This window comes from Carcharodon carcharias, chromosome 23 (assembly GCF_017639515.1).
Source record: "Carcharodon carcharias isolate sCarCar2 chromosome 23, sCarCar2.pri, whole genome shotgun sequence".
NCBI classification, from domain to species: Eukaryota; Metazoa; Chordata; class Chondrichthyes; order Lamniformes; family Lamnidae; genus Carcharodon; species Carcharodon carcharias.
The window spans coordinates 40,234,689-40,247,430 of NC_054489.1; the positions used below are offsets into that span (position 1 = coordinate 40,234,689).

At 45.2% G+C, this 12,742-nt stretch overlaps 1 protein-coding gene across 2 annotated transcripts in view; it reads left to right on the forward strand.

Annotated features, from left to right (window-relative positions):
* The window catches only part of myo1d (myosin 1D), a 593,379-nt gene that overhangs the window by 409,028 nt on the left and 171,609 nt on the right, over nucleotides 1-12,742 (forward strand). For both annotated transcript variants that reach the window (XM_041173666.1, XM_041173667.1), the window contains one exon: nucleotides 9,150-9,263. In XM_041173666.1, the coding sequence (XP_041029600.1) occupies nucleotides 9,150-9,263 (114 nt within the window). The remainder of the gene's footprint in view (nucleotides 1-9,149; nucleotides 9,264-12,742) is intronic.

Sequence of the window (12,742 nt, forward strand, 5' to 3'; positions counted from 1 at the left end):
TCAATGCCCCTTTTGTATTATGCAATCACGTCCTAATTAGGGGTGTGGTGCTTGTACAAAGTCACATTAAACGTTCTGTCCAGAACCTCCCTTGATGTTCACAATGTCATACAAGTTGCTGGCAGGAAAAGCGCATTACAGGCCTCCTGCCAACATCCAGACAGTGGGCAGATGCAAGTGCTTAGGGCATGAACCACCTAGCTTAGCCATCACTGGCGCATTGTCATTGAGACACCGCCAACAGCTATGTAGGGACACTGGCATATGGCTTTTAATGCAATGGAGTTCTTGCCAAAGGAGGCGCGGGCCTAAAAAGGGCTATTGAATGACACGTACTATCTTGGCTACACAGGGTACTGCATGCAAAAGCTCTCCAATGTTCTTGGAAACATGATGAGCTAAACTGAAATATGTTGTATGAACTTTCATGGGCCTGTGAAACACGACACCTGAAGGTATGTTTCCAGTTGTGCAATTTTAGGGAAAAAAGAGATCTTTCAATTTACATAGTTCACCTTTGAAGGTTGTAAGGACTCCCAGAGTGAATGTAGACCTATATTATTGTAATGTACAGGATCATGCTGGATGATGAATCAAACTTTACTTGTACAATATCAGTAATTTTCATTAGGATATAAAAGTAAGATATGTAAGAGTATACACAGGAATAAACAAAAACCAAATCCCACCAGAATATCAGTTTTCCCAGGTTTTGATACAAAGTTTAATACCTGCATTTATTTCAAAACTGAAATAGTTAAAATCATAAAGCGCATTTATATTTTTCCTCCAAGAATTTCCTTTTGTTATCCAAAGTTTATGATACTATTCTACATTGCGCCGTTCCTGTACTTTTTGTGAAAAGATATTTGTAAAAATCTCATTCCTTCAATCACCTTGCCTGTTTTAGCCTGATAGAGTGTTGGAAGTCGGTTCAAAAGGGAACTGGATAAATCCTTGAAGGGTAAACATTTGCCAGGGTTGTGAAGAAAGTACAGGGGAGTGGGACTAGTTAGATAACACTGTGTAAGAGCTGGCACGGTTATGATGGGCTGAATGACCTCCTGTCCTGTGACATTCTGTGATTCTATAATTAACAGAAGTGAAATGAAGTGATTGGTGAAACTTGCTTTCTTCTAATGTTAATTTAACTCTACACATGGGCCAGAATTTTAAATTTGGCGTGTGGGAGTGGGCCCAACACGCCGGAATGTAAAATGACACGTGATGATGTCGGGCGTACGTCCCAACATCACCACGCACTATCACGATATCTCGGTAGGCGGGCAGGCTATGAGGACGGAAGCAGCCTGCCTTTAATTAATGGGCCAATTAAGGCCCTTGAGGTACCAACTGTATTTGATTTTGCGCAGCCCGTGTGATTTTTAGGGCGTTGCATGGGCGCAACAGGCAGGCTGGTAGGCTACATTTTCAAAAACCTCATCCATGGGCGGGATAAGAGGGGTGAGTGGGCTTGCTAATGTGAGTTATTAATACTTTAAATTCTAACTTACTGCTGCCTGCTTGTGTGAACAGGACAACTTCATTTCGCTTCAGAGCTGCTGTGACAGAAATAACAAACTTCAGTTCAGGACTCAGGAGGAGTCATGCCACTTGGGGTCTTCCAGGTCTCAGACAGCCTTCCTTAACCCTGGAAATGGGGATTGTGGTCACCCCTGGAGGCACCTCCTCTGAGGAAGAAGAGAGGACCAGAAGGGGGAGGAGGCCAGGTGTCCCTATTCAGCCTCTATGGGAGCCACCTGTGGGAGGAAAGGTGCAGGCACATGGGGTGCAGGACCAACAGGAAGTCCAAGGCAGAAGGGGCCATAGAAGATACCACTATCATGCTGTCAGGGTTTACAGGCAGCAATGCAGCTACCTCAATATGTCCAAGGTGCAATGCCAAAAAAGGCTCCATCTCTAAAGGTAGAGCATGACCTCCGTCTGTTAAAATGCTCGGGCCTGAGATCAGCTCCAACTGTGTGGCACTGAAGGTCGCAGTGACCCTCAACTTCTATGTCTCGTGCTTTTTACAGGGGTCGTCGGGTGATTTTTGTGGAGTCTCCCAATCAGCTGTTCACAGTTGTGTCAAGCTTGGTGACAGATGCTCTGTTCAGGTGTGCATTGCCTTTCATTCACTACCGCATGGACGAGGCCAGCCAGGCAGAGCGAGCCAGAGGTTTTGCAGTGATTGCTGGGTTCCACTGCGTCCAGGGTGCAATCGACTGCACACATGTGGCCATCAAGGCGTCAGCGGGTGAGTTTGGTGCCTTCGTCAGCAGGAAGGGCTTCCACTCCATGAATGTGCAGATAGTGTGTGATCACAGGATGCTGATTCTGCAAGTCTGTGCAAGGTACCCAGGCAGCTGCCATGACGCTTAAATCCTGAGACACTCCCAGGCACCGAGGCTCTTCAGTGCTCCAGCCCAGCTCAATGGATGGCTGCTGAGCGACACAGGATATCCCCTCAAAAGATGGCTTATGACGCCTCCCTGCCATCCAAGAACAGAGGCCAAACAGTGATACAATGGGAGCCACGCCTCCAAAAGGGCGATGGTAGAGAGAACCATCAGTCTTCTCAAGATGCGCTTCCGATGCCTGGACCGTTCAGGGGGGCGCACTGCAAAAACCCCCAGATCGTGTGCCACAGATAGTGGTTGCAAGCTACGCTGTCCACAATCTGGTGCTAGAAAGGGGGGATGCAGTGGAGGAAGATGATGTTGACGCAGCTGCTCTGGCAGCAGACGATGAGTCCATTGGTGAGTCTGAGGATGAGCACGTTCAGGAGAACGCTGAGGGGGCAGACGCCGACCTGGGCAATCTCCAGGGATTAGCTAACCACCACATGCCGGGGCTGCATGCTCCATACTCGATAGCTGTCAGGAACATTTGCTTGGTGAACAACATGTACTATGCGCCGTTTCAATAAAGCTCAATGACAAACAAATCACTCATAACATCATGGGTTACCCTGCACCTGCAGAACTAATGAAGCACCCAGAGGCTTGTTGAACGCAAACACATTTACTGGTGTGGTGCCTGGCATACATAATACAAATTAAGTGCAAAGGTGTTCTCCATCACACCTACTAATAAATAACTTAAAAGTGGGGCAAAGAAATATCACCAGTGATAAGCCCGTGTTGTGCCTAAGGTGCTTTACATTTGCGTTTACAGATGCTATGTTTTGGTACTCCCTCCTCGCTGACACTGGCGTTGGAGACAGCCTGCTCACTCTGCTGTCCTGTTGGCCTTGATGACCTTGGCGGGCATCCTCTGAGCCATGGAGTCTGTGCTGGCTCCACCTGGGAGGGAGCGGCCAGTGCCATGGCTGGCATCCCCCAAGTCACCGCAGCCTCATCAGATGCCACAGTCACCGGCAGAGGAACGGAAAAGCTGCTGCCCTCATCCGGACCGCCCTGAGAGGAGCCCACAGAGACAACATGCAGCTCGTGCACCAACATCAGGTCATTTTGGACCTCTGCTCACCATTGATGGATGGGCACCGAGCTGGGATACTGGGTGCCCAATCCATCTCCCACACTGACAGTGACCACCTGAGGTCATTGCCGATGTGAGGGCTTGCAGGTCCGAGCTCATCCCCAGGAATCCCTGATTGAGCTCCTGGATGAGCCTCTCCATGAGAGTCGCCACTCTCTCCATGGAGGATGCAGTGCACTTGGCCATGAGGGTCCATGCATTGCTCACGCTCTGCATGGGCTCCACCACAGTGGAGACCCTGACATGCATCCCCTCATGTATCTCCGCCAGACCCTCCCGCACACCCTGCTGGACTTCCAGCATCTGCTGTCTCAGGGATGACTCCAGAGGCACATTATCAGCCACCAACTGAACATGTTCCTGGTTCCCAGCAGTCCTCCAGCTGCCGGCGCCCTGCCACTCTCCACCTGCATCTCAAGCGAGTGTGAAGTGGCCTCACCGCTGTGCACCGAGATACTATGTGCCAATCTAATGCCTACTGAACTGCTGGTATCTGCGCTGGTGCCTGCCTGGCTGAGAGGGTATGACATCGGTGCATTTATGTCGTCTATGTCCTCTGGGGTGAGCGACGTGTCTTCAGGGTCCTGATTCCGACGGGCTTCTGGTGAGCCTGAAAGGAAGAACAAGGACATGTCATTAGTTCAAGTCATTACACTGTTACTGTGCATGCCTGGCATCCGGGTCAGGGTGCTCTGGTCTTTCCATTATCAATGGGGGTTCCATGTTCGTGGCTCACACCAATATACAGACAACAGTAGAATGGTTGCTATGACAGACATTATGACTTCGGTGCACTGTACTCTTACCTTCCTGTGGCACCCCAGCCTCACCACAGCCGGTTGACCTAGGCACATGGCGACTCTCCCGCTCCAGTCCTCCTGCTCGTATCTGGTAAAGATTAGAAGGTGGGGAGGGCTGTGGTTCTTCACCAGTCCCCAACCTTTCAGCGCTATTGTGGGCTGTCTTCTCCTGAAAGGAGAGAGGAGCATTGATTAGTCCACCCTGTACCTGCATTGCCATTGCAGCCTGGCCAACCCCACCTGAGGAATATCTCTCAGGGCACAGCCGATTCGTGACCCTGGAGCCACAAGACACTCATTCCAAGCAGCCAGGGCTCACCCCCTTGCCCAGATGCTGCCTCATTGACAGTTGCCACTCACACTCTAAGAACTCTGAGGTCCGGGGGCGGGGGTCCTAACAGCTGTGCTAAGTGACCCATGCTAACACGGTACTCACCCTTCCCGATCACAGGAGGTCATTGAAGCGCTTGCGGCACTGTGCCCATGTGCGCCTCACCACATCGTGGGAGCTGACCCTGGATGACCCCTCCTACCTCGTCCCAGGCATGTTTGGTGAGGAGGGGGAGGGGCCTCCTCCTCCCGTCCCTAGGGACAAGGATATCCCGGAGGGCAGCGAGACACTCATCGGAAAGCCGCGAAGCTGACTGCCCCACCGACCCGCCCTCCCGCCTGCCGTGTTCAACACTGACATTCTGCATGACAACGGTCCTCCGAGTCAATGGCAGCCTTCGCGTGGCTGCCTGTGCCGTTTTTGTATTGGCCGCCAGGTCTCCATTGGAGCCAGCAGACATTGAGCTCCCGCCCCTTCACGCTGATGCCAGAGTCGCGCATTAAGCTGGGCGGCCTTAATTGGCCCGCCCACATAAAATGGCTGTGCGGACCCGATCACGGGCAGCGATCAAGTTCCCAATCGCTCCCGGCGAGCCCGCCCGACATGGGAAAAATCCTGCCCATGGAGTAATTGCTCCAAACCCAACTAAGACTTACCGAGTTCCCATCACACAATCTAATTGGGGGAGAAGACGGAAAGTAATAAGTGTAAAAGCAGTCTTATAATTATGGTTCACTCTAAAATCATATCAGTTATGGATGATGTGGTGTGAGTTTTTGCAGTCTAAGTTAATTTTCTTCCCATCAGTAGTCCACAGCACAACATTCTCTCCAGCATTAATGGGCACTCTTTTATTCAGAGGTGCCAGAAAGGGAATTGGAGACTTGATCTTAGTGTTGCTGTTGGGGAAGTTCATTTAACCTGAAGGTCATGAAAGCGTTGCAAGTCGATGTGAAAAGAAGCTGTACCTGAGCTGAGAGCGCTGATGCTATTACTAGACCTATTCTACGTTCTTACTAAATGTTGTTGTTTTTAATTAAAGTTAGTGTTACCTTGTCAGCCTCAAAGGTATTTTTTTAAACTTTTTTCACTTTACAACAAAGATTTCTTCCTCTTGAGACAAAAATTTATACGGGATCTTTCCAACCTTAGAATGTTGCTAAGTGCTTTGCAGCCAATTAATTACCTTTCAAGTGTAGTCACAGTTGCACATTGTAAGGTCCCATAAACACATGTGATAATGACCAGGTAAGCTGCTTTATTAATGTTGGTTGAGAGATAAATATTGGTCAGGACACCAGGAAGAATTCCTATTCTTCTTCTAATAGGACCATAGGAATCTTTTACACCTACCTGAGATAGCAGACAGGGCCTTGGTTTAACATCTCATCTGAGAGACAGCACCTCTGACAGTGCAGCACTCCCTGGAGTGGCAGCCTAAATTGTGATTTGTAGCTTCTGGAGTGGAATTTGAACCCACAATCTTTTACATCTGAGGTGAGAGTGCTACCCACTGAGCCATGGCTGACATTTATAAAAAATAATATTGCTTCCCAGTAAACCTATATGCAAGAGGACTCCATTAAGCAAGCTCTCACGATATTGGATAGCCATCTTGGATCCAATTTCAAAGTCATTCAAATGAAACAAGTATGTTGTTGATCTGGATCCATGTTTATTTGGCCTAAACAAATGATTTTCTTTGACCGCTACTGAAAAGAGTGGTTGACATAATTTTGTTTCAGCTAATGTTTTGATTTTAAACAAGGCTGCGTTTGTTGCCACTGCAGGAGGTGCATTCACCGGACATGCAGTCACAGTGCCTGTGATGTCACTGCTAGAGATGCCAGAGATAGCTGTCTGCAGGACGATCCACAAAATTGAGCAATGTAAAGATATTTTAACAAATGCAGCATCAATAAAATGTGCTTTTTCCACCATGCTTAAGGTTTGCACTTTGCGGAATATTGAACCCTAAAGCACCAGTTGTTCTGGGACCCTGATTGCGATTTAATCGCTGTTCTGCTTGCCGCCTTGCTAGTCGCCCTGCCCCAGATCCCTCACTGCCCCCTCCTCTCTCGCCACCCTGCTCCCCTTGCTGTCTATAGGCAGTGAGCAGGGCGGCGAGTGAAGTAACTAAGTGTTCAGAGCGAGTCGGCGAGTGGGTGGGGAGTGTTTAACAGGTGCACAACGATTACATCAGCACCACGCATGCACCAACAGGCGGAGCGTGTGCCGACTTCGTGTTCCAGGCGCACAATGATGATGTCAGCAGCACAGCCTTTCTGTCCCAGAAGATACGGCACTTAAACAAATAGACTGAAGTTCTACTTTACGCTATCTTTACTTTCACCACTATGGGGATATCTGAGAAGTCATAGTTCCTTTTCCATTTAATAATTATTTTCTTATCAATGTCTGAAAAAAAGGCTTGACTAATTGATAACACTGTTACAACTGAATCACATGGTTGTGGGTTCAAGCCCCTTTCCAGAAACTTGAACACGTATAGGCCAACGCTGAAGCACAGGTTGGAAGTGTTGTCTTTCAGATGAGACGTTAAACCAAGGCGTCTGATGAGGTAGATGCACAAGATCTCATATTGGCACTATTTAAAGAAGAGCAAGGTCACTCTCCCACTTTCTGGCCAATATTTATCCCTCAGCCAACATCACTAAATCAGGTTAGATGATAATTTATATCATCACTTTTTGTGCCCCTTGCTGTGTGTTAATTTCCCAATGTTGCAACAGTGTCTACACTTCATTAGCTGTGAAGCCTTAGGACGTTCTAAAGACACGAAAGGTGCTAATATGTACTTTTGTTACCAGTTTGTTGTATGTAACAGCTTTCTACTGAATTTACCCCATCTTCACGTGGACTAAACATGGTATTGAAGAAAAATGTTTGATTTCCCTGTCACTTTCGCCACCACATCCACCAAAAGTAATCAAATGTGTATCTAAACTTGGCAATTTCAGAATGCACATAGGCATGCTATGATTTTCAGTTTTGGTTAGTAGGTAAACCTAAGGTACACAGATTACACACACATTGCCTGTTGCAACTTCCTTCAAAACTCAGTCTACCTGTGCAGTGAGTTACATGGAGTATTATTGAACCACAGCATACCCGATGGTATATGACATGTAATGTGCCCAGTATGTATGACACAGAGTTGTTTGGTGTGTCTCACTCGTGTTTGCTGGATTATTATAAACAGGCTACAAACCAAAGGCAGCTAAGAATTGTGTCATCAGGTGATAGTCTACAAGAAACTTCTTTGTAGCTGCAAAATGGTTGCTCTCAAAGTGGAAAGCATTTTGCTTTGAAACTTGTTTTTCCTTATGTAGATGCTGGAGCTTGAAGGAGCACTCTTGTATATTGATCTTGGAGATTCTGCTAGGGGTGATTTTCCTGACAGAAACCTGGTTGTTGTGGATGTTAATGCTTTGTTGGGTTGTGATTGTGTATCATCCCAAAGGCAAAATTGCTGAACGTACCAGTAGTTTTTCATCAATTGCACAACTGTAGTTTATGTTACAACTGATGGTTACACCATGTTCTATAATATAGTATATGGAACCTGCCCTCTCAGGTGAGTTTAAAAGATACCATGACATCATTTGAAGAAGAACACGGGAGTTCTTCCTGGTGTGCTGGGCAATATTTATCCAAAACCTGAGAGCGGATTATCTGCTCAGTTATCTTATTTCTATATGTGACAGTTTCCTGTGCATAATCTTAACTTATAACAGTGAATTCAAACATTTCAGAAGTGAGGCCCATATCCCTTGAATGATAAAAAGATAGCCAATTTGCAGCATACGTACTTAGGATATCCAAAGGCTGCGAAAGGCACAAGTCTGTCTTTCTTTTTCACTGGATATGGATAAGGAGTGAGAAGCCTGGATGATACCTGTTTTACTTCCCCTTTGATTTGCTGTGTCTAAGATCAGTTAACTGTTCAGAAATCAGAGGACTAAACCTGGGATCTTGCTGATCCGTATGGTTCAGTATCATATCTAGAACATGTGGCCGGGGGGGAGGAGAGTGCAGGGAGGAGCTTAGGTGTCATATTTTTTGGGCTAATGCTAGTTCCCAAGTTAGTATCTGACCTGTATTGGTGATGTCAGTTCAATATCAGCAACATTTCATTAGCAGGAAGAGCCCAGTAATACTTTTCAGTTACACCACAATGAAAGAACTTCACTTTATAATGGTTAAAAATAATCTACAGGAAGGTAAGTGTTAGCAATGAAACAAGGTTTGTAAATTTCTTTTCCCAAATGAAAGGAAAATGCAATAATCCCATGTCACAGTTATAAAAACAGAAGCTGGGTCATCACCATTCCTCCTGAACCTGTTGAAGAAAAATTAAGGCCTCCTATTATTGGCTGCAAACCTGCAGTATTGATTCCATAAGGTTTTGCTAGGATAATTATGACATACTGCTAAGAACTTTACCTTGGATTGGTTTTGGTGTTTATTCACTATTTGGCTCTATCTCGCTACAGATAAACCGATTTAATAAATCTGAGGACCGTGCAATTTTCATCACTGACCGTCACCTATACAAATTGGATCCGCTGAAGCAGTATCAAGTGATGAAGACTATTCCTTTGTATAACGTAAGTCACACACCAATAGAGTCTGAATGAAATGGCTCTATGTAAACGCAAGCTCTTTATTTCTGTCTGCCTCTCTTTTTTTCCACCCCACGTACATATTGTGCCTTGTTATCTGCTTGATAAGGCAGGCCAGGAACCTGCTGTGATTGCTCTGCCAGTGTCACTGTATAACTGGCCACTATTAGGCTCAGGTGCAGCATCAAGTGACTTGCCTTCCTTCAGGCCTGTGCAAGGAAGTAGCTGCAACCAGCTTAGACCCCCACCCTCAGTTCCTCCTCCACCTGATGGCCCAATAATTTATCATTGCATTTGGGAAATTGCTGGCAACGACCTGCATCCTGCCTTTTCAAGGTGCAATGAACTGTAGCACAAATGCCTGTAACTACACTTCCACCGAGCTCACTAGAGCCAGTCTCCTCACAACATGAAAACCTGACCATACAACAAAGACGAACCAAATAATTTTTCTTCGGTGGTTAGGGATAGACCAGGAAAGAGTAGGCAACTGCCTAAAGACAGTGGAATTGTGTGAAAACGAGTCTTTCTTCAGAATTGGAATTACCGTAAGGCCCACATATGAACATACATTGAAATCCAACAGCCTCATTACCAAAATGGACAATTTTTTCTGCAAATGCTCTCTTAGTCTTTACACAAGCCAACAAAGGCAGATTGAACCAGTAAAATAAACATTTTCTTTTCACAAAAAGAATTGTGCAGAACGTATTAGATTGAATTAATTTATTAATGGCATTTAATTTTTATTGATAAAGATGCATTATTAATAGTTAATCTGTTTCTCACAGAATTTAAATCCAATATATTGAATAACTGGTCCATCAGCTTCCTTTCACCATAGTCTACGAAAGGGGGTTCAATTTGTCATCTTTGTATGCATTTCGTCCTGCTTGGAAGGGGCATATTTTACACTTGAAGATAGATTTTTTTATAGCAATATGCACCCGGATGATCCTTGGTAAATTCATCTTACTGTCAGAATAGTTCAGCATCAGCATTTCCGTGGTAACCCAGTTTCCATAGAGATCTCCTTGGAGACTGCATCAGCTGATGTCTTGCTGTGTGATGGTACAGAGTCACTGTGAACATAAAATAATCGCGTTGCTTGACTTGCAAACCTCAATGTGTCTCTCTAAATTAAAGGATTTCTACAATAATCACTGTCAGGGAAGGTCAAAACACTCTGCCAGTACCAAGGTCAGCAGGAATCATGGGGTGAAATCCAAATTAACTGTTTGAAGATCTCAGTAGCGTTCACTAGGTTACAATTTTTCTGACTTTAGAATGAATAGGAATTCAGCTATTGATTATTAATCTTAAGTCTGCCTTATGACACTTCAGAGAAACCTAGCATCCAGAAGCTTGTGACAATTTTGGAAGCTGTTGAAGAAGTAGGAAGGGTTAAAGTATTTGCTTTCCAGCTGTCTGTAGCTTCACAGTATAAGTGGTTGGTGTTCAAGATGAGCAGTGGAATACTAATAGATCCCTGAATATTGGTGGAGTATACTAACATGTATTAAAGAGTGACAGATTCAAATGGGGTGACTGGACTGTGCCTGTGTTGCATTGCCCCATTTCAATTTATCTTTCTCTTGAACTTGAGATGCTTGCAGTTACAGCTGAAACCAGTTTAATAGACAAATTAAAATGACATCACTTTTCCTTTTATAGAAATCTGGCAAGCGCCCATATTGCTTTTATTCTGTACAAAGCTGCTGTTGAATCTCCAGGAGAGAGAGAAAAAATAAATGAGGCCAGTTGTGGGGGTGGCGGGTGGTGGTGGAGGGAGAGGGAATGTGATTGAGATTGCTTATTTATTGATTTAAAACTATAACCTTTGAAGTGGCGATGCTTTGAAGGTCAGATACTAAGATTTAAACAAATGTATTTTAGCCAGCAGAGTCTTCATTTTTTTCATTTATAGTTTGTTTTATTAGCTTTAAAGAAAAACTAAATAATGGATAGTTTGTCTACCTTATTTCTTTTCATAAGGCCTTTCAGTCCCTCATTCCTGTGCCAGTTCTTTGAGAGAACATCAGACCGATCCCCTGCTGTTTGCCCATAGCTTTGCAAATGCCAATTATTCCCCATGCAAATCTATCCCAGGAATCTATTATTCCCAATCTGACTCACTTCCGCCTATCCATTGTTTTGTATGTAATTCAATGGTCATAAAGAGCATAAGAAATAGAAGCAGGAGCTGCCCATTCAGCTCTTTGAGTCTGCTCCGCCATTCAATAATTTCTCGGCTGATTTGATTGTGGCCTTAAGTCCTCTTTCCTACTCGACCGCCCATTATCCTTGTAGATCAAAAGTCTGCCTAACTCAGCCTTGAACATATTCAATGACCCATCCTCCACTGCTCTCTGGAGAAGAGAATTCCAAAGATTAATGACCCTCTGAGAGAAGAAATTCCTCCTCATCTCAGTCTTAAATGGGAGATGCCTTATGCTTAAACCATTCCTCCTAGCTCTGGATTCCCCCACAAAGGATAACATCCTCTCATCATCTGTCCTGTCAAACCCCCTCAGAATCTTATATGTTTCAAAAAGATCACCTCTTATTCTTCTAAACTCCAATGACTGTAGGCTGAACCTACTTTTCTCATAAGACAACTCCTTTATCCCGGGAATCAGCCAGTGAACCTTCTCTGAACTGCTTCAAATGCAAGTGGTTTAAGATTCTATGATCAAAAGATCTCTAGATACAAGAACGATGCTCCCATGGGCTGGGATTGAAGAGAGTAGGAATGGAAGAACAGTTCCTGCCAAACCGCCTGCTGTTTGGTCAGCTCACCACTTCTGGTGCAAATTCAAAGGCTGGGGCAAAGCTGGTAAGGTTTTCATTACTGCCACGTTTTGTGAGACTTGTGAATTGGCCTCAGAGGCCAATGAGAAACAACAGTGTCCAGCATTGACTGTCATCTTGCTGCAGTGTTACCGGAACCGCAGTGAAACAACTCATAGAATGAGGTTAGTCGGTCCTTTTTATCCATGCTGGCTCTCTGCAAAAACAACTCAGCTAATCCAGTTCCCTCACCCTTTCCCTGTATCCCTGCAAATGTTTTCTCTTCTGATAACTATCCAGGTCCCTTTTGCAAACCACGATTGAATCTGCCTCCACTATACTTTTGGACAGTATGTTCCAGATCATAACTGCACGCTGCTTAAAAACAGATTTTCCTCATTTTGCCATTGCTTCTTTTGTCTGTTATCCTAAAGTAGTGTGCTCTGCTTCTTGATCCTTCCGTCGGTGGGAACAGTTTCTCTGTATCCACTCTGTCCAGACCCCTCATGGTTTCGAACACCTCTATCAAATCGCCTTTCGACCTTCTCTAAGTAGAACAGCCCCCAGCTTCTTTAATCTATCATGTATCTGCAAAGTGCAACAGGATCCCAATGTGGGCATTAGGAGCTTTCAACACAGGGTCACAGATGAAGGTGCCCAGGAGGATCTCATTT